We start from the raw sequence: 23132 nt of genomic DNA, 5'->3' as shown, positions 1-23132 counted from the left end.
TGACTGTTGGGAATATACTAGTAGACAAGGCAGTGGTTTTGGTTGGACAGTTGGAAAGCTTGCTGATGAGAGTGGTTTGAGGGAGTTGGAGGTTGGCCCTTCTGTGGTGATAGGGGATGTTCCTCCATGGTTACTCCCAGACCCTGTTGTTGATCTAACCTTGGTAGAGAAAAGGAAAGATTGGTCCGAAGTCAGTGATATAGTGAAACTGGTTGACAATTACATTGGTAAAAGTTTTCATGCTTTTTTAATGCTTTTCACAGACGGATGCAAGGACCCAGATAGTGGGCTCACAGGAGCAGGCGTTTACGTTCCTGAATTTGATGTGCAGATATGTAGAAGACTAACAGATGAACTGTCAGTATACTCAGTTGAACTGTTGGTGATAATAGTTGCCCTCCAGTGGGTGGAGGACGTACAACCTGTTAGAATTATAGTATGGTCGGATTCTCTGTCTGTATTGAATAGTTTATCATCTGGTAAATCTAATAGGAGTGACCTGCTATTGGAGGTATTAATGTTATTATGGAGAATTGAGAGAATGGGTTTAGTGGTGAGATTCTGCTGGGTTGGACGGGGTTGGGGGGGTTTGGAAGGGATTTTGGGGATGGGGGAGGGTCTATTAGAAGTTAGTAGGGCTCTTCTTTATTTTCTCAGAAGTACTGAGTTAGGTAGGAGGATTTAGAAATGTTGGAAACCGTGATTGACCACACACTCCAGCACAGTAGGTGGCGGCATGCACCTTTAACGTTGGTTTGTGGACCGCCATTATATCATAGAAGAAGAAGTTGGTTGTGTGAGAGATTTGTGGTTCGTGAGGAGGGCTACTATTCTTTTTTCTTTTGGTTCTTGCGTATTTTCTGAATTTATTTTCTGATGGTGGAGGGTTTGTTTATTGGTTTCCACTGTTTATCGTTTAGAGTTGAGGGGGGAGTAGGGGTAGTTTGTTAGGGCGGCGTGATGGCCTCAACCGAGTGGAGAAGAAACGCTGTCGCTTCGGGTCCGTTCCGGAGAAAGGTGTGGAGGAAGTTTTGCTCATGGTCGGCGAACAGGTTGGAGCGGAACATCTGGACTCTGCATCCAGAATGAACAAGGCGGTGGTTGGGTTAATGAAAAAGGTTTGTCTTGTTGTGAGGGGTGTGTTGGTGCAGATGTCGCCTCTTTCGATAAGAGTTGTGGTGGCTAATCTGCCTCCGTTTATTGCTTCCGAACAGACCCCAAGTAGTTGGTTAGTTTTGGTAAATTTGCAAGTGGTTTCCGTGTGCTCTCGGCTGGGTGCCAAGCGGAATCCGTTAAACATGTCTCTTTTCGTAGACAAGTGTTTGTTTCTTACCAAACCTCAAGGTTACACAGGGGAGGGGTGGAACACAGGGTTTGGTAGCACAGATAGTTTTGGGTGTTTCTAGTGTGGGGATCATCAGTTATAGGCTACAAGCAGCAATATGATTGATAGGTAGGACAGGTATTGAACCCAAATAATCCCTACTCAGATGCGCTAACCTCAACCCTAGTAAACATGCATTATAAAAACCTTCTATATAAAATGATCTCATATTGGGAGTAAATAGCCTCTGAATAGAAAAGAAAAAACACTGCATCTTCCAGCCCACCAATAAATGACATAATGCAACCGTTGCGGTTAGCATATTTACCTCAACATGCCCCTCGCTTGCCTGAGAAGGCAGAGTGCTCGATGCTGGTTGATGAATTTGACAATTAATGTACTAGGAAAATACGTTTTTGTCGACCAGAGGTGACTGAATTAATGTTTAGGCTTATTGATAATCATTATAGTAATGAAGTATAATTTCAAAACATGACCATAAAAACAGGTAATAATAAACATGACTCATCATTATATTACTTCACAGTAATGTGTTTTCAGTCCTTCCTCTTGCGTTAGCAGTGTGGAAAGGGACAGTAAAAAGCTCAGGCAGGAGGAGTTTTCCCTGTGAGGTGGAGTGGTGGTGTATCCAGGGAGAGAACTCCTGAGTGGCGCAGTGGTCTAAGGCACTGCATCGCAGTGCTAACTGTGCCACTAGATCCTGGTTCGAATCCAGGCTCTGTCGCAGCCGGCCGTGACCGGGACACTCATGGGCGGCGCACAATTGGCCCAGCGTCGTCCAGGGTAGGGGAGGGAATGGCCGGCAATTATTAAGCAACTGCAGTAGTACTGAATAAAGTGTTTTCCCTTACTAATCCGTACTAAAATAGTGATTACTCAGAATTGCAAATAAATGGCGGGGGTACCAGGAGGGAGGAGAATACATTTTTTACATTTTAGTCATTTAGCAGATGCTCTTATCCAGAGCGACTTACAGTTAGTGAGTGCATACATTTTCATACTGTCCCCCCCATGGGAAACGAACCCACAACCCTGGCGTTGCAAGCGCCATGCTCTACCAACTGAGCTACACGGTAGTAGTGCATGGCCAAGTGTTGGTGCGCAGGCCGTGGAGAAAGCGGTGGTGGGGAGGGTTGCAGCTGGGCTACATGAGCTGAGGCAGGTTTCTGTAGTAACGGAGACTCCGGTAGGCGAAGGCTTGGTGGGCTCATCCCAGGAAATATTGCCTGTCATTGGGGAAGAGGCTCTGATCAGGGGGGAAGTGCAGGGGGGCAGAGACTGGGGAGGAGGAGGACGGTACCGTGCCAATGGAGGAGGAGGAAGAGGGGGGAGGTGAGTCTGCGGGAGCGGAGGACAAGGCGTCTCGTTTTCAGACGGCTCATTGGATCCAGAGCTGACAGCCAGTCAGGCTGAGGGCCCAGTATATAAGGTGAGAGAACTTTCTAGGTTCCTGATGGAGACTAAAGGGGAAAAAGAAGGTTCTGCTGGAGTCTTATTTGATTGATCCTGGAAGGTTTGTAAGGTCAGTACAACACGTGATGAAGAATGAGGGGTTTAGTGTCCTCTCACCCAGGAAGCGGTATAGGCTGAGAAAATGGGTCATGGGTTCTTAAGGGCATGTCTTCAGAATCTGCTTAAATGGATGTTTTTTTCTGGCATGGCGGCTTTATGGGCTTCTCTACTGGTTTCTGATTGTGGTGATTTCCCTCCCACCTCTTATGGAGATTTCACGGTTAGACTTCCTTAACATGAACGCCGGCAAAGAATGGGGGAATATGTCAAACAAAAACATTTAAATGCCATGGCAGAAATCTTAGTGCAGGGGTAGCAAAAGAGGTGTGTAAGGGTAGGTTGTTAGTGTTTAGAGCCCAAATAATGACCTTGTCTTTGCTTTCATAAATGTGTCTGCACCTGGTCCTCTGTAGCTCAGCTGGTAGAGCACGGCGCTTGTAACGCCAGGGTAGTGGGTTCGATCCCCGGGACCACCCATACACAAAAAAAAAAATATATATATATATATATGCACGCATGACTGTAAGTCGCTTTGGATAAAAGCGTCTGCAAAATGGCACATTATATTATATTATAGTACAGGGCTCAGTTCTCTGTTTCACCAGAGGGGTTGGAAAAACAGAGTGGGGAAACCAAGAAAATCCCTTGTTTTACGTTTGTCTGATGGGTGGGTAACTTCTGTTGTGGGGGAGATGAGGGAGCCTGATGGGTGGGTAACTTCTGTTGTGGGGAGATGAGGGAGCCTGATGGGTGGGTAACTTCTGTTGTGGGGGAGATGAGGGAGCCTGATGGGTGGGTAACTTCTGTTGTGGGGAGATGAGGGAGCCTGATGGGTGGGTAACTTCTGTTGTGGGGAGATGAGGGAGCCTGATGGGTGGGTAACTTCTGTTGTGGGGAGATGAGGGAGCCTGATGGGTGGGTAACTTCTGTTGTGGGGGAGATGAGGGAGCCTGATGGGTGGGTAACTTCTGTTGTGGGGAGATGAGGGAGCCTGATGGGTGGGTAACTTCTGTTGTGGGGGAGATGAGGGAGCCTGATGGGTGGGTAACTTCTGTTGTGGGGAGATGAGGGAGCCTGATGGGGGGGGTAACTTCTGTTGTGGGGAGATGAGGGAGCCTGATGGGTGGGTAACTTCTGTTGTGGGGGAGATGAGGGAGCCTGATGGGTGGGTAACTTCTGTTGTGGGGAGATGAGGGAGCCTGATGGGTGGGTAACTTCTGTTGTGGGGGAGATGAGGGAGCCTGATGGGTGGTTAACTTCTGTTGTGGGGAGATGAGGGAGCCTGATGGGTGGGTAACTTCTGTTGTGGGGGAGATGAGGGAGCCTGATGGGTGGGTAACTTCTGTTGTGGGGAGATGAGGGAGCCTGATGGGTGGGTAACTTCTGTTGTGGGGAGATTAGGGAGCCTGATGGGTGGGTAACTTCTGTTGTGGGGGAGATGAGGGAGCCTGATGGGTGGGTAACTTCTGTTGTGAGGAGATGAGGGAGCCTGATGGGTGGGTAACTTCTGTTGTGGGGAGATGAGGGAGCCTGATGGGTGGGTAACTTCTGTTGTGGGGAGATGAGGGAGCCTGATGGGTGGGTAACTTCTGTTGTGGGGGAGATGTGGGAGCCTGATGGGTGGGTAACTTCTGTTGTGGGGAGATGAGGGAGCCTGATGGGTGGGTAACTTCTGTTGTGGGGAGATGAGGGAGCCTGATGGGTGGGTAACTTCTGTTGTGGGGAGATGAGGGAGCCTGATGGGTGGGTAACTTCTGTTAAGGGGGAGATGAGGGAGCCTGATGGGTGGGTAACTTCTGTTGTGGGGGAGATGAGGGAGCCTGATGGGTGGGTAACTTCTGTTAAGGGGAGATGAGGGAGCCTGATGGGTGGGTAACTTCTGTTGTGGGGAGATGAGGGAGCCTGATGGGTGGGTAACTTCTGTTGTGGGGAGATGAGGGAGCCTGATGGGTGGGTAACTTATGTTGTGGGGGAGATGAGGGAGCCTGATGGGTGGGTAACTTTGGTGGGTAACTTCTGTTGTGGGGGAGATGAGGGAGCCTAATGGGTGGGTAACTTCTGTTGTGGGGGAGATGAGGGAGCCTGATGGGTGGGTAACTGCTGTTGTGGGGAGAGGAGGGAGCCTGATGGGTGGGTAACTTCTGTTGTGGGGAGATGAGGGAGCCTGATGGGTGGGTAACTTCTGTTGTGGGGAGATGAGGGAGCCTGATGGGTGGGTAACTTCTGTTGTGGGGAGATGAGGGAGCCTGATGGGTGGGTAACTTCTGTTGTGGGGGAGATGAGGGAGCCTGATGGGTGGGTAACTTCTGTTGTGGGGGAGATGAGGGAGCCTGATGGGTGGGTAACTTCTGTTGTGGGGAGATGAGGGAGCCTGATGGGTGGGTAACTTCTGTTGTGGGGAGATGAGGGAGCCTGATGGGTGGGTAACTTCTGTTGTGGGGAGAGGAGGGAGCCTGATGGGTGGGTAACTTCTGTTGTGGGGGAGAGGAGGGAGCCTGATGGGTGGGTAACTTCTGTTGTGGGGAGAGGAGGGAGCCTGATGGGTGGGTAACTTCTGTTGTGAGGAGATGAGGCTGCGGCTGTGGAGTTGTACTCTGATTTATAGAGGGCAGAACTCTGTGGTCCTCTGTAGAGCATGGTCCTTGTAATGCCAGGGTAGTGGGTTCGATCCCCGGGACCACCCATATGTAAAAATGTATGCACATGACTGTAAGTCGCTTTGGATAAAAGCGTCTGCTAAATGGCATATTATTATTATTATTATTATCCTGGGTGTTCTCAGGTTCTGCTCACAGACCTTTCCAAACTCTCTCTGTCACAGATAAATCAAATAGATATTTCCCTGGCCTTTCACAAACTCTCAGCTGCTGTCTCTCAGACGGTCTGCCTGTGGATCTTTATAAAAAGTTCTGGGGAATTATTTTACAGGACGTGTGTTGTGTGAGTGCGTCGGGGTGGGGGAGCTGTCGCTAAGCTGTAGACGGGAGGCTTTGACTCTCCTGCCCAAAATAAGGATTTGAGCGACATAAAGAACTGGAGGCCTGTGGCATTGCTCTGTGTGGAATATAAGGTCTTTGCCAAGGTCCTCGTTAACAGATTCAAACGTACTGTGTACCAGGACGCTCAATCACAAACAATCTGTTCATAATCAGGAGAAAGCCTTTGATAGGGTGGACCATGAATATCTGTTCAATGTGTTGTTTTGGTTGTGGGGAGAATTTTGTGGCCTGTGTTCAAATGTTAAATAAATAAATATACATAATATGCCATTTAGCAGACGCTTTTATCCAAAGTGACTTACAGTCATGCGTGCATACATTTTTGTGTATGGGTGGTCCCGGGGATCGAACCCACTACCCTGGCGTTACAAGCGCCGTGCTCTACCAGCTGAGCTACAGAGGACCACGTAATGTCGCGGTAGTATGCTGGGGCTTCATGTATGGTCAAGGTGTGGGGAGGGCTCAGTAGGCCAGTCTGGGTAGGGAGGGGCATTCACCAGGGATGCCCTCTGTCAGGGCAGCTATACACTCTTGTTATTGAGCCCTTTCTGGGCCTGTTACGCAGGAGGCTACAGGGAGTGTGGGAGCCAGGCATAGGGTTGGGGACAGGCATAGCAGTGTCAGCATACGCTGATGACGTCTGTGTTGGTTAGGGATGAGCAGAACCTACAGGCCCTGGAGAATAGTTTGAGGGTGTACGAGGGGGCGTCTTCTGCTTAGGGAAACTGGGGCAAGAGTGAGGCTCTGTTATGTTGGGCATGGAGGGACAGGGCACCTCCGCAGCTTCCAGGGGGGTTGCAGTGGGGCTGTGAGTGGCTCAAGATGCTTGGGGTGTATCTGGGCTCGGAGGGTTGGGATAGGAAGAACTGGGAAGGAGTGTCACAAGCGGTGGTGTCGAGGCTGACGAAGTGGAGGTGGCTCATCTCCCAAGTGGCATACAGAGGGGCGGTGCTGATCATCAACAACTTGGTGGCATCCTCTCTATGGCTTAAATTGGCCATTCTCAACGCCCCCGGTGGTCTGCTTGTGGACCTGCAGCGCAAGTTAGTGAATTTTTTCTGGTCAGGGTGGCAGCGTTCTGACTCAGCAGCACAGAGGATACTGTACCGTACGGAGGTGGGCTGGAGGGAACCAGCATGTGCTCTGTTGAGGAGGGCTGGTGGTTTGGGGCTGGATCAGCAGCTCTTCATCATGCGGCCGGAGAGACTCAATACAGCAGGGGTCTCTGATTTCTATGCTGCAGTACTGAGGGCTGGAGCAGCCTGAGGAGGGGCCACCACCGTTTCCACCACTGCAAGTGACAGCAGAGACTGGGGACTGGCAGGAGAGTCTGGAGGACTTACTGACTTTTAACACTCTGAGCTTAGTGGGAGTGAAGGGGCATCAGTGGCAGGGGGTTGTGGGGGCTGAGAGCATGGCAGGGTATAGGTGGAGGGTGCTCTATAAGCTCCCAGTGCTGGAAAGGTCAGGGGTCGTCCAGTGGAGGGTATTACATGGAGCCCTGGACACCAATAGCTGGTTGGCTCGGGTTGACCTGGGAGTTGGGGAGGGGTGTCCGTTTTCTGCAATGACAGACTGTTCATCATGTTTTTTCTGTGTTGCCAGGGTAATGCCATTACTGTTGACGCCTTAGGGTTGAGTTTGAGTTGTACAAAATGATCAACAGTGTGGAGATGTTTCAGGAGGTATGGGGGCTCAGGGGGGCTGTCTGTACGGCTGGAGAGGAGGGGTTGGATGGACGGTTGGAATGTGGTGCTGGATGGTGTATTGTACTGTGGTGTTGGGTACTGGATAATGTGATTGTGTGGAGGTTGTGGTGTCACGCAATGTGTTTTTAGGGGTGGGGGTGTTAGTGTAATGAGGATGGCTCATTAAAGTAAGACAAGTCAGTCTCTCTCTCTCTCTTAACAGCGCTCTGCACAGGCAGCAGTGAAGGACAGTGATAAGATCTTTACCGAGCTGATCCGCTCCATTGAGAGAAGGCGCTCTGAGGTGAAGGAGCTGATCAGAGCCCAAGAGAAGGCTCAAGTGAGTCAAGCTGAAGGACTCCTGGAGCAACTGGAGCAGGAGATAGCTGAGCTGAGGAAGAGAAGCACTGAGCTGGAGCAGCTCTCACACACAGAGGATCACATCCATTTCCTCCAGGTAACTCAACTGCCTTGATACAAAAAATGTGATATGAAACTAAAACTCAATGTGAAACTCTCAATCATTTGGTTCTGTTCTCTCTCTCTCTCTCCCCCCAGAGTTATCAGTCTCTCTCCGGTACCAGTGTATCTTCAGACTTACCCAGCATCGTTGTCCGTCCTCTTCAGTACTTTGGAGATGTGAGTAAGACTGTGTCTGAACTGAGAGAGAAACTAGAAGACGTCCTTAAAGGAGAATGGACCAAGATCTCCACTACAGGTGTGTTGAAAATAATAAGAACATCAACTTTAGACCATTGAAAGTTCCCTACTAGTCATATACATGTGGAATATGGTGTGATGATAACATTCCCTCTCTCTGTGAATGTGTTTGTGTGTCTGTAGTGAATATAGTGGATGTTGTACTGCCTCCAGAGCCCAAGACCAGAGAACAGTTCTTACAATGTGAGTCTCTTTATTCTGAAGTAACTAACAGGGACGGCTTGTTCAATAGGGCGATATGGGCGACGCACTGCCAAACGGGAAAAGGAAGGGATTTTTTTTCTAATCAATTATTTAAAAAAAAATTAAATAAAAAAAAATATTTTTTTTAAATAAATTTATAAAAAATTATATCACGGCAACAGCAGTTATCAGTGTTCACGTCTGATCTGCCAGCCACTAAATGTCAAATCAGGCTAAAGTCGTGCTTCAAATGGCCCCGCCCGTTTTTTGGGCGATTTCAGTCAGGTTGAAAATCGCCCAGAAGTCTGTCATAGACTCCCATGTAAAATCTATTTTTGTCACATTTCAAAGCTTTCAATACATTCTCTATGGGTGTCTGTGGGCTTGCACTTACGCGCTTTCGTCATACATAACGTAACCACGAATGAACGTAACTAAGAAAAGACCAGGTAGCAGCCTCAATCAATTCACTACTACTATCAAAATGGCTAGGCTTCAGTCCAACTCGATTGTGTCTTTGAAAGAAGTTCCTTTTTGTCGGCGAACAAATGAAGATAAATTGGCAACGAAACAATTAGGACCTCCCACACCAAATTTAATAATTCAACAGGTGTCTACTAAAGGGGGGAAGTCCTACACCCGAGGATTTTCCAAAAATTGGTATGAACGGAAAACCTGGCTAGCAGGCTGCGATGTAGCTAATGCAGTTTTTTGCTACCCCTGCTTACTCTTCCACCCTGAAGGCGGCACAGCAGACAGCACCGCTTGGACAGCGACTGGTGTAACCGACATGCACCATCTTTCAGAAAAGATTAAGAAAAATTAGCTGTCAAAGACCCACATATAGCTGTTTGAGATTGTCTGCTTTTGGGAGAGTGAATATTGCCACTCAACTGGATGAGGGATACAGGCTAGCTGTCCGCCGCCACAACGATGAGGTTAGCAACAGCAGAGTCGTGAACACTGTCTACGAGAATCGAGACGACCTCATATAATGTTTTGAAGCCATCCGGACGGGTTCATTGGGTTCATTTGACCAGCACACCTTGAGAGAGGCAGCTGGCTACGTGAGGATACTACATGATGAAGATTTAATTTTTTTCCTGCGGCTTTTTCACAAAATCATGCCCCACGTCGACATTCTGTACCAGAAGCTACAGAAGAAGGACATCGATGCTGTCTCTATCAAACGTGCCCTCGACAGCTTCACAAGCAAGTGCAGGCCATAAGGTAAGATTAAACAGATATCAAAAAATGTGGTAAAAGCTCTTGTTGATCCTGCAATCTGAACAAATACCAAGATGCTGTATTTTCAGCTGATATTTCATTTGTTTATGGAAATGCATATTGTTTATGCAGTGTTGAGGAATGTGAAAGAACACCCTTGATTATTTTTACTGTGATAACTTATTTTGCTTTTGTAAGCCAACACTTTTGAGATCAGTCAATAAATGCTTCTGGTATTGACTTATATGCTGCCCCTGTCTTCATGTTGTTGCTGGACATATCTTTTTAAAAATGTGTGTAGGTCACCTAAATCATCAGAAAAATTGCCCTCCCTGAGAATTTGTTCAGGAGCCGCCACTGGTAACTAACAGTCTCTTTTTACTGACACTCCTAACAATCCCTCTAGAAATATATAGCAATAGTAGATCTAATCAAAGACTGGGTATCTATCTGACTCCTCATATTTCTCTGATTTGATCTCTGCTGTGCTCCAATCAAAGACAGGGTAGATACAGTATCTGACTTCACTTATTGTTCTAACTCCCCTCATTGGTCTCTGCTCTGCTCTTCTCCCAGATTCCTGTCAGCTCACACTGGACCCAAACACAGCACACACACTCCTCTCTCTGTCTGAAGGGAACAGAAATGTGACCTATACAGGCCAAGAACAACCATATCCTGTTCATCCAGACAGATTCACAAACAACTACCAGGTTCTGTGTAGAGAGGGTCTGTCTGGACGCTGTTACTGGGAGGTGGAGTGGAGTGGGGTGTGTGATACAGCAGTCTCATATAAAGACATCAGCAGAACAGGGACAGATGGTAGATTTGGAGACAATAACAAGTCCTGGAGTTTAGTGTGTTATAGTGGTGGTTATTGGTTCAGACACAATAATGTTAGGACTAAAGTATCAGGCCCTCGGTCCTCCAGAGTAGGAGTGTACCTGGATCACAAGGCAGGTACTCTGTCCTTCTACAGTGTCTCTGACACAATGACCCTCCTCCACAGAGTCCAGACCACATTCACTCAGCCCCTCTATCCTGGGTTTTATCTCTATTATGGTACTGCTGAGCTGGTTAAACTGTAGTAGGGTCCACATAGATACTAGTCATGCTGGTGTAGTCTATAGCTGAGCTGGTTAAACTGTAGTAGGGTCCACATAGATACTAGTCATGCTGGTGTAGTCTATAGCTGAGCTGGTTAAACTGTAGTAGGGTCCACATAGATACTAGTCATGCTGGTGTAGTCTATAGCTGAGCTGGTTAAACTGTAGTAGGGTCCACATAGATACTAGTCATGCTGGTGTAGTCTATAGCTGAGCTGGTTAAACTGTAGTAGGGTCCACATAGATACTAGTCATGCTGGTGTAGTCTATAGCTGAGCTGGTTAAACTGTAGTAGGGTCCACATAGATACTAGTCATGCTGGTGTAGTGTATAGCTGAGCTGGTTAAACTGTAGTAGGGTCCACATAGATACTAGTCATGCTGGTGTAGTCTATAGCTGAGCTGGTTAAACTGTAGTAGGGTCCACATAGATACTAGTCATGCTGGTGTAGTCTATAGCTGAGCTGGTTAAACTGTAGTAGGGTCCACATAGATACTAGTCATGCTGGTGTAGTCTATAGCTGAGCTGGTTAAACTGTAGTAGGGTCCACATAGATACTAGTCATGCTGGTGTAGTCTATAGCTGAGCTGGTTAAACTGGAGTAGGGTCCACATAGATACTAGTCATGCTGGTGTAGTCTATAGCTGAGCTGGTTAAACTGTAGTAGGGTCCACATAGATACTAGTCATGCTGGTGTAGTCTATAGCTGAGCTGGTTAAACTGTAGTAGGGTCCACATAGATACTAGTCATGCTGGTGTAGTCTATAGCTGAGCTGGTTAAACTGTAGTAGGGTCCACATAGATACTAGTCATGCTGATGTAGTCTATAGCTGAGCTGGTTAAACTGTAGTAGGGTCCACATAGATACTAGTCATGCTGGTGGTGATGGTCCCCAGATGTGATGATTCATTCTGCTCTGTTTTTATGTACAATGCTTTGATTGATTTGATCTTCAGAAGATGTTATGAATTACAATTCAATGCATTCATATTATTTGTAAGTGCAACGTTTTAATCTTATACATTTACATTAATCATGATGTATGCTGTTAATGTATGTTGGTTGTCATTCAGAACCATTGAAATGTTTTCTCAATTGGTTCTCTGTCTCAATGTCATTTTCCTCAGTATCATGGAACAGGTAGTGTTACTTACTTGCTAATTGAACTATATGGGCCGGTTTCCCGGACACAGATGAAGCCTAGTCCTAGACTAAAAAGCATGTTCAATGGAGATGTCCGGGAAACCGGCCCTAAATTTGGCATCTTTTATTCTCCCATACTGCTCAGTCAAGCAACATTAAATCTGTCCAGCAGGTGGTGCTATTAACCAAACAATAAAAACCCAGCAGATATCTTGACTTGCCACTCAGTATATCAGTAATGTTCAGAATTGTACTTTAATATCATTGGAGATTGATGGTCTTTTTAATCCACTATCCAGAGTCAGGAACAGATGAAGTTAGGTCTGCTACTGTTCAGTTATTAAATATGATTCATGGTGATGGGAAATATAAAATCCATCTAGTAGTAGTTTTCCTTTGCTATTTATTCCAAGGTGTGTCTTTAACTTGTAAATGGATTGTGTTGAAGCTGGCATGTGGTGTGGATGATAGAATAGAGTGAATAGAGGAGAGAAGAGAGGAGGAGAGGAGAACATCATATAGAAGACAGATAAGATAGAGAGAGAATTCATACCCAGGGGAGTTACTGACTCTGGCCCAAATGACACCCTGTTCCCTACGTAGTGCACTAGGCTACTTCTGACCAGATCTAAAGTAGTGCACTACATAGGGAATAGGGTGGAGATTTGCTCACTGTCATTAGAATGAAGATTTCCATATAGGAGTTACTGTCTCTGTCCCAAATCTCTCCCTGTTCCCTCCGTAGTGCACTAGGCTTCTTCTGACCAGATCTAAAGTAGTCTTCTAGATTTTACATGTTTTCTCCCTGTCGTTAGAAAATGACAATATGGTAATGACTTTAGTGGTTTCCTCCCCCTTTGTTTTTATTGGTTGTGTGTTATGTGTGTTGTTGTGTTAGGTTTTCCCCCTGTGTTCCTAATGGAAAATCCATTAACAATGAATCACAAACAAATTATATTCCAGTTGTGTTTAGACAACTTCATGGCTGACATCCCCCAGTTCTGTTAAGACCCATTGAACTGGGTCCCATTCTAAATGGTCACTTGTATTGATAGTCCATACTGGGCCTAACTGGGGTTAACCATACTGGAGGGTTTCTTTCTGCACACATATTCCCTCATCTCCAGAACTTTACCTGATGTCCTCTCTCTCTCTCTCTCTCTCTCTCTCTCTCTCTCTCTCTGTCTCTCTCTGTCTCTCTCTCTCTCTCTCTCTCTCTCTCTCTGTCTCTGTCTCTGTCTCTCTCTCTCTCTCTGCCTCTCTCTCTCTCTCTCTCTCTCTCTCTCTCTCTCTCTCTCTCTCTCTCTCTCTCTCTCTCTCTCTCTCTCTCTCTCTCTCTCTCTCTCTCTCTCTCTGTCTCTGTCTCTCTCTCTCTCCCATCAAACCGTATAGAAAGCAGCCAACCTCAATATGGTTCCATTCCTGTAGTTATCAGGACACATGAGGTGTGGAACTATTATCTCCTTTCTATGTGTGAACTTGTCCACTTCCCTTCATGGATTTAAAAGGAAATGACTGGTATATGTAAACTCCCTCTACCCCATGCCAACACCAATCCAATGCTGTACAATTAATTCCATAGCTTAACAACATACATCACTCACACACACACTCACACAGACACACCTATTCACTTGGGCCTTCTCCCTCATGCCCTGCTGACATCCATGCAGGCCCACATTGACCTTGTGACCTCTGGAGCTCCATGCATCTTGTTCTACACTCCCTGCCTAGTAAAACCCTTTCTCCCATGGGCCTGAGAGTACAGCTCATTTGAGACCATTTTGGAAAATATTTTCTGTCATTTTTAAATGCCCACAAAAAATTTCACATTATACTGCTGTTTTGAATGTATAGCAAAACCAGGTAGTTTTGAGGTTGAATAGCTACTTGAGTTGCTTGGTTCTACTGAAATTACCAACAGGCATTGGTCCAGGGTGATCAGGCCTATAATTTGAGACTATTTGGGTAAAGATTAGAGCTTTCTTTCCTTTTTAAATCACTCCAGGCAATATGTAATACAAATCTGATTTGGTTGCAATGCTGGGAAGAACTACACCACAGTAGATCCACGTTGCCTTTCAACTTTTTTCAAATAGGTTAAATCCTTCCAAAATGTCATATGAGGTGCAGCAGGCTAGGAGAAAGGGGGGAGAGAGTGGCCAGCCTCCACAGGGGATATAGAAATACATTGCCTGCTGCCCTAACTTCAACTTGATGCCTATGTGGGTTTATATTGCCATATCAAACTGTCTTCTTTGTCAACCCATCAGGCCACTATAAGGATTACCTGTGTTGAGTTTAAGCTTCCTGGAGCAACCGGAAGTGGGAAGATTGACCCTAAACATGGTTTAGATGTATCCACCAGCAGATAGTGTAAACGCTACATTCAACCCTCTGTAAAAAGTTTAGTTTTTCACGGATTGACCTGAAACTCAGGATTCTGTAAGAGCTTGTCCCAATGAGGATATGTGTTTAATTACAGCTTCCTGTGACAACCGGAAGTGCCTTACATTGTGGTCATAGGTGCTGTTTCAAAGGGTTAAAAAGGTCACATCCTTCCAAAATGTCACATGTGTGATTAGGCAACCCTCATGAACCCGTACATATTAGAAAACCAGGTTTTTATCCGTTTGTTTTTTTATAAAGCTAGAAAAAAATATATAAAAAAATATGAAGAAAATATGCATCACTAACTGTAAGTCGCTCTGGATAAGAGTGTCTGCTAAATGACTACCAAAAAAAAAAAAAAAAATATGAAAATGAAAATGAAAAAAAAGACGACTACCAGGTGAACGCATAACTTACCACGTGCCCGTAGCCAAACACGTCTTTAAATGACCAGTGGGGTCGAATCCGGGTGGGGGGGTGTGATAACTGCCTGAATGGAGGTGAAGCTTCACTTAATCTACTTTGAAGCAGAAAAAAAAATATGAAAAATTATTTTTTCAAAAATATGAAAATGAAAAAAAAGAAGACATGGGGGCGTGCGGGACGCACTCGCTAAGCGGACCGGCACATTGAACGCGGGTCGGCGACTCCCCGCTTGCCAGGAGCCCTCCGAAAACGTGGACGGATCCTGCCGAGTAAGAAATGATACTCGGGAGGTGTTTACCCAGCTGACAGAGAGAGGGAGAGGGGACTCTCTCCAATCCCACTGACCTCACTGTTGGGTACATGCTGTCTGGACTATTTTCAGAGAATAGACTGCTTAATGTAACCGACGGGATATGAACCAGGTCTACCGCGGGAGAAAGCAACAGCTTGACCGTTACACCAAGAGGACATTCCCTACATTGGAGCTGAATGTCAACATTAAAGATGAAGAAGAGGAGGAGAAGATTGGGGAATCTGTTTCTCATGGTAAGAGCAGGTTCTATCACATTAATCATGATGTATGTTTCTGATGTGTATTGGTTGGCATTCAGAACCATTGATATGGTTTCTCAATTGGTTCTCTGTCTCTATGTAATTTTCCTCAGTATCATTGAACAGCTTGTAGGCTCGACCCAATTGATGTGTTCTCTGTCACCTGGAGCTGCATGGAAAATGGTCCAGGAACAAAAGGACAATTCCCAAGGACTAGTCAGCCCACTACAAGCTGGAATAACTTACTTTCTACTTAAACTATATGGGCCGGTTTCCCCGACACAGATTAAGCCTAGTCCTAGACTAAAAAGCATGTTCAATGGAGATATCCGGGAAACCGGCCCTAAATTTGGCAACTTTTATTCTCCCATACTGCTCAGTCAAGCAACATTAAACCTGTCCAGCAGGTGGTGCTATTAAGAAGACGAGATGGGGTACCTATATTTCTACAGGGATGTATCAGGGAAAACATGCTGCATAGATGCCAAGACTGTGCCCTGCCCTTGCCACCCAGAGAAGGACACAATTGGACGGAGGATCAACCACTCCAGAAAGAGAAGCAACATCAAAGGTCAGCTTCAGCAACTTGAAGAGGATGGCAAAGTGTTGAATGTCATCCTTTTCATTGCCCAACGAGACATTCCGGTGCAGGAAGAACTGTTGTTTGACTATGGGGTGTCAAGAAAATATTTTGGTGGAGAAGGAGAATATTTGGAATGGCTTGACAGCTAGGCCAGTCAGCACGAAATCACCAATAGCTGATGGGACTCAAAAATATCCTTAAACCCCTTTTTAAAATGTACATCTGTAATTTTGTAATATATTTAGCCATGCATGTTCAACTTACATTTCAGTTTTGGGTATCTGCACTTTAAAATAAACAACACATTTAAAAGAAAACTGCATATTGTTTTTATTTCCACCCTTGTCTTTGGCAGATGCCATCTTCCTAAAAAATGTCTCAGGTGTTGTCAGGCCATTGTTCTGATGTTTGAAGCTCCTCAAGTTGAGGAATTTCACACCTCTGTGTGGGGGTTTCACAAGCCGTTAGGTTTAGATAGGAATTATAATTATGTCCAGTAGTCTGAATTGTGGCAGGGATGAGGCTCAGTTTGTAGAGCATGGTATTTGCAATGCCAGGGTTTAGGGTTTGATTCCCACTGGGGGGCAGGTATGAAAAAAATAATTACACAAAAAATATATTAAGTCACTCTGGATAAGAGTGTCTGCTAAATGACTAAAAATAAACTACAGGGGTGCCCAAGGGCGCTGTTACTTTCATTCGAAAAATGTTGCAATGCTGTGTGGATCTGCTGTGGAGGTGTTTTTCCCAGCATTGCAACCTCCCTCCTCCCTGACCCAACAGCATAATGCAAGGAGAATGGCATGTTATATAGAAATATTGATTTGGAGAATGGCGTGTTATATATGAACATTCATTTGGAAGACAATTGCCCACCCAAGGTGTTGTCGCCTAGGCCATTGCTCTGATGTTTGAGGCTCATCTAGCTAAGGGATTTCACATGTCTGTGTGTGGTTTTCACAATATGTAAGTTTTATGTCCAGAAGTCTGAAATTAATATATTTCCAGATTATGGTTGGGGGGCATATAAAGAGCAACATATGTGAAGATCAGCAGGCTCTGACGTTTTTTGGGCTAAAATATAGACATCCAGAAAGGTCTCAGGACAAGGCCCAAAATGAAGCCTGGTCTTAAATTTGAGGTGCTTTTGGGTGAGAGCATTAGATCCGGTAAGGATAGAAAAACATTTCAACCACAGGAACGCTCCTAAGGTTCTCCCGATCTGTGCAAGCCTACCCATGACCATGTGGAATTAATCCTTAACAGTGAAAACAGGGTGCATTTATTCAAACAGTTGACCGTGAACTCTTTTCCATAGAAATACATTGCCTGCTGCCCTAACTTCAACTTGATGCCTATGTGGGTTTATATTGCCATATCAAACTGTCTTCTTTGTCAACCCATCAGGCCACTATAAGGATTACCTGTGTTGAGTTTAAGCTTCCTGGAGCAACCGGAAGTGGGAAGATTGACCCTAAACATGGTTTAGATGTATCCACCAGCAGATAGTGAAAACGCTACATTCAACCCTCTGTAAAAAGTTTAGTTTTTCACGGATTGACCTGAAACTCAGGATTCTGTAAGAGCTTGTCCCAATGAGGATATGTGTTTAATTACAGCTTCCTGTGACAACCGGAAGTGCCTTACATTGTGGTCATAGGTGCTGTTTCGAAGGGTTAAAAAGGTCACATCCTTCCAAAATGTCACATGTGTGATTAGGCAACCCTCATGAACCCGTACATATTAGAAAACCAGGTTTTTATCCGTTTGTTTTTTTATAAAGCTAGAAAAAAATATATATATATTTATTTAACCAGGTAATCCAGTTGAGAACAAGTTCTCATTTACAACTGCGACCTGGCCAAGATAAAGCAAAGCAGTGCGATAAAAACAACAACACAGAGTTACATATGGGGTAAAAAAAACATAAAGTCAAAAATACAACAGAAAATATATATACAGTGTGTGCAAATGTAGCAAGTTATGGAGGTAAGGCAATAAATAGGCTATAGTGCAAAATAATTACAATAGTATTAACACTGGAATGCTAGATGTGCAAGAGATTATGTGCAAATAGAGATACTGGGGTGCAAAAGAGCAAAATAAATAACAATATAGGGATGAGGTAGTTGGGTGGGCTAATTTCAGATGGGCTGTGTACAGGTGCAGTGATCGGTAAGGTGCTCTGACAACTGATGCTTAAAGTTAGTGAGGGAGATAAGAGTCTCCAGCTTCAGAGATTTTTGCAATTCGTTCCAGTCATTGGCAGCAGAGAACTGGAAGGAATGGCGGCAAAAGGAGGTGTTGGCTTTGGGAATGACCAGTGAGATATACCTGCTGGAGCGCAGACTACGGGTGGGTGCTGCTATGGTGACCAATGAGCTAAGATAAGGCGGGGATTTGCCTAGCAGTGATTTATAGATGGCCTGGAGCCAGTGGGTTTGACGACGAACATGTAGTGAGGACCAGCCAACAAGAGCGTACAGGTCACAGTGGTGGGTAGTGTATGGGGCTTTGGAGACAAAACGGATGGCACTGTGATAGACTACATCCAATTTGCTGAGTAGAGTGTTGGAGGCTATTTTGTAAATGACATCGCCGAAGTCAAGGATCGGTAGGATAGTCAGTTTTACGAGGGCATGTTTGGCAGCATGAGTGAAGGAGGCTTTGTTGCGAAATAGGAAGCCGATTCTAGATTTAACTTTGGTTTGGAGATTCTTTATGTGAGTCTGGAAGGAGAGTTTACAGTCTAACCAGACACCTAGGTATTTGTAGTTGTCCACATACTCTATCTAGGTCAGACCCGTCGAGAGTGGTGATTCTAGTCGGGTGGGCGGGTGCCAGCAGCGTTCGATTGAAAAGCATGCATTTAGTTTTACTAGTGTTTAAGAGCAGTTGGAGGCTACTGAAGGAGTGTTGTATGCCATTGAAGCTCGTTTGGAGGTTTGTTAACACAGTGTCCAATGAAGGGCCAGATGTATACAAAATGGTGTCGTCTGCGTAGAGGTGAATCTGAGAGTCACCAGCAGCAAGAGCGACATCATTGATATACACGGAGAAAAGTGTCGGCCCAAGAATTGAACCCTGTGGCACCCCCATAGAGACTGCCATAGGTCCAGACAACAGGCCCTCCGATTTCACACTTTGAACTCTATCTGAGAAGTAGTTGGTGAACCAGGCGAGGCAGTCATTTGAGAAACAAAGGCTATTTAGTCTGTGCAGAGTTGGTGGCCGGGGTAGTGGTAGCCAGGTGGACTAACCTAACCTCTACTCTAAATCAGCCGACAAGGTGAAAAATCTGCTCCTGTAAGTCACTCTGGATAAGAGCGTCTGCTAAATGACTAAAATGTAAATGTAAATCCCAGTCAGGATGGGAAGGAAGAAGATATGACCGTCTTATGGTAGTTGCAGACTGATAGTCAACTTCTAACGTTCTCAACAGGGGCTCGGATCAAATAGGCCTCCACATTTCATTTCCTATGGAGCCTTGCCTAAATAAGTAAAGTGTGTATGTGTTTTTAGGGGAGGGGATGTTAAGCCTGCTTGTTGTAGTACAGTACACCTCAACACCCACAGCCACTCCTCCACTGCAGCTTCCTCCTGCCTCTGCCTCTCCACCTAGACCAGCACCCAGAGACCAGCACCACCTCACAGCCAGGACACTGGGGAAATAAGAACAGAAGACAACATGGTCAATACAACAATAACAACAACAGGCCACTACAGAGACGGACAGAGAAGAAGTCAATAAAGGACAGGGTAATGTTTAGAAGGCACAACACAGAAGAAAACCCAGTGGAACAGGAGGTAGAATACTATCTGAACTTGTGCAATATCAAATGCGTATTTCCCCTGTTTGACACCTTAAATATGGGCCATTACCCGTCTCTATCGAGCTATCTGTAGCTAGCTAAACGTAGCTAGCTAACGTTAGCTAACCAAGCTAGCTAGCTGATTGTTTTGTGAACAGAACTCGTGAGCATCGCATTCAGAATTGCTTTTTTTATTTTATTTATAAAATATATTATTTGTTGCAAACTGACTAAGTAGATATCTGTTCAGCTATCTATCTATACCCATTTCTGATGATCCATTGATCTCATCCATGATGTCTTGAGGGCTGTGTTGCAAGCTAAATGCAAAAATATTTAAACAAATCCTTAGGACCAATGAGAGTAGAGCTACTGAGTTCAGATGTAACACACACATGTCCATATATGGCATTTCGTTGGCAGCCATATTGGATTTTCTATCCGGTCATGTCCCTGGAACTGGGACCACATTATACCTCAAACTTTTGGCACAATTATTTTTTATTGCAAAAATGTAACTTATTTTGAGAATGAATGCAACATCTGCGACCTGGCCAAGATAAAGCAAAGCAGTGCGATTAAAAATAACAACAACACAGAGTTACATGAAAAACAAAATAGGTCATTTAGCAGACGCTCTTATCCAGAGCAATTAGGGTTAAGTGCCTTGCTCAAGGGCACATCGACAGATTTTTCACCTAGTCGGCTCGGGGATTAGAACCAGAGACCTTTCGGTTACTGGCACAACGCTCTTAACCACTGAGCTACCTGCCGCCCAAATGGGATAAACAAAACTACAGTCAAAAACACAATAGAAAATCTATAAACAGTGTGGGCAAATGTAGTAAGTTATGGAGTTAAGGCAATAAATAGGCCATAGTGCAAAATAATTACAATTTAGTATTAACACTGGAGAGATAGATGTGCAAAAAATGATGTGCAAATAGAGTTACTGGGGTGCAAATGAGCAAAATAAATAACAATATGGGGATGAGGTAGTTGGGTGGGCTAATTTCAGATGGGCTGTGTACAGGTGCAGTGATCGGTAAGCTGCTCTGACAACTGATGCTTAAAGTTAGTGAGGGAGATAAGAGTCTCCAGCTTCAGAGATTTTTGCAGTTTGTTCCAGTCATTGGCAGCAGAGAACTGGAAGGAATGGCAGCCAAAGGAGGTGTTGGCTTTGGGGATGACCAGTGAGATATACCTGCTGGAGCGCATACTACGGGTGGGTGTTGCTATGGTGACCAATGAGCTAAGATAAGGCGGGGATTTGCCTAGCAGTGATTTATAGATGACCTGGAGCCAGTGGGTTTTGCGACAAATATGTAGTGAGGGCCAGCCAACGAGAGCGTACAGGTCACAATGGTGGGTAATATATGGGGCTTTGGAGACAAAACGGATGGCACTGTGATAGACTACATCCAATTTGCTGAGTAGATGGTTGGAGGCTATTTTGTAAATGACATCGCCGAAGTCAAGGATCGGTAGGATAGTCAGTTTTACGAGGGCATGTTTGGCAGCATGAGTGAAGGAGGCTTTTTTGCGAAATAGGAAGCCGATTCTAGATTTAACTTTGGATTGGATATGCTTAATGTGAGTCAGGAAGGAGAGTTTACGGTCTAACCAGACACCTAGGTATTTGTAGTTGTCCACATATTCTAAGTCAGACCCGCCGAGAGTAATGATTCTAGTCGGGCGGGCGGTTGCAAGCAGCGTTCGATTGAAGAGCATGCATTTAGTTTTACTAGTGTTTAAATCAAATCAAATCAAATTGTATTTGCCACATGCGCCGAATACAACAGGTGTAGACATTACAGTGAAATGCTTACTTACAAGCCCTTAACCAACAATGCAGTTTTTTAAAGAAAAATGTAAAATAAAAAAGTGGTAATAAGTAAAATATAAAAGCAAATAGCTAAAGAGCAGCAGTAAAATAAAATAACAGTAAGGAGGCTATATACAAGGTGGTACCGGTGCAGAGTCAATGTGCGGGGGCACCGGTTAGTCGAGGTAATTGAGGTTATAGGATTATTTTATGTATCATTATGGCACATGTAGGGAGATGCCAAAGGTAAAATGTAATAAACATGTTTGATATTGTATAATTCAGAAACATGCTTAAATAAGAAATATAGACATTAAGTGTATGCTATGTTTTAAATGAATGCATGTGTTATTTCACAGAGGCTCTTAAACAGTGTGCAGTACATTAGTGTTTTAAGAAGGGGCCTAAGCCACGTAGACAGAAGAATGATAGAATGAGAGGCTTCATATGGAAAAGAGCATTCATGACATTTTGGAGTGGATAATGTGTAACAGCTGGACGTTGAAAAAGAGGGGTGGTGCAGAGTGCAGAACTAAAAAAAGTTAGGACTGTATGCCTGTTTTTTCCATATGGGTCTATATAAGAGACATCTTAGCCAGAGGGAGTCAGTTGCTCCATGGAGAAAAAAACTCAGGCTTTTTGTTATGCAATAAAAAGTCTAAATTCTTGAATTCACAGGCTCCTGTGTCTTTAGAGATATTTTTTTGAGTTGATTATCTCTTAGTCAAATGTTTCTACAACAAGGTCATATGTACATGTGGGTAGAGTTAAAGTGACTATGCATAAATAGTAAACAGAGTAGCAGCAGCGTAAAAGAGGGGGATGGGGTGGGGTGGGGTTGGGGGGCAGTGCAAATAGTCCGAGTAGCCATGATTAGCTGTTCAGGAGTCTTATGGCTTGGGGGTAGAAGCTGTTGAGAAGCCTTTTGGACCTAGACTTGGCGCTCCGGTACCGCTTGCCGTGCGATAGCAGAGAGAACAGTCTATGACTAGGGTGGCATGAGTCTTTGACAATTTCTAGGGCCTTCCTCAGACACTCCCTGGTATAGAAGTCCTCGATGGAAGGAAGCTTGGTCCCAGTGACGTACTGGGCCGTACACACTACCCTCTGTAGTGCCTTACGGTCGGAGGCCGAGTAGTTGCCATACCAGGCGGTGATGCAATCAGTCAGGATGCTCTCGATGGTGCAGCTGTAGAACATTTTGAGGATCTGAGGACCCATGCCAAATATTTTCAGTCTCCTGACGGGGAATAGGTTTTGTCGTGCCCTCTTCACGACTGTCTTTGTGTGTTTGGACCATGATAGTTCGTTGGTGATGTGGACACCAAGGAACTTGAAGCTCTCAACCTGTTCCACTACAGCCCCGTCGATGAGAATGGGAGCGTGCTCAGTCCTCTTTTTTTTCCTGTAGTCCACAATCATCTCCTTTGTCTTGATCATGTTGAGGGAGAGGTTGTTATCCTGGCACCACACGACCAGGTCTCTGACCTCCTCCCTATAGGCTGTCTCATCGTTGTCGGTGATCAGGCCTACCACTGTTGTGTCGTCTGCAAACTTAATGATGGTGTTGGAGTCGTGCCTGACCATGCAGTCATGAGTGAACATTGAGTACAGGAGGGA

At 45.1% G+C, this 23132-nt stretch overlaps 1 protein-coding gene across 1 annotated transcript in view; it reads left to right on the top strand.

Annotated features, from left to right (window-relative positions):
* LOC311115617 (tripartite motif-containing protein 16-like) overlaps positions 1 to 23132 on the top strand; it is a 52413-nt gene that overhangs the window by 6697 nt on the left and 22584 nt on the right. Inside the window, exon 3 of the mRNA XM_084190777.1 lies at positions 7768 to 7869. Within this exon, the coding sequence (XP_084046903.1) occupies positions 7768 to 7869 (102 nt within the window). The remainder of the gene's footprint in view (positions 1 to 7767; positions 7870 to 23132) is intronic.

Source organism: Coregonus lavaretus, assembly GCF_964263955.1.
Source record: "Coregonus lavaretus genome assembly, contig: HAP1_SCAFFOLD_1478, whole genome shotgun sequence".
Taxonomy (NCBI): Eukaryota; Metazoa; Chordata; class Actinopteri; order Salmoniformes; family Salmonidae; genus Coregonus; species Coregonus lavaretus.
This window is presented reverse-complemented; position numbering and strand designations above follow the sequence as displayed.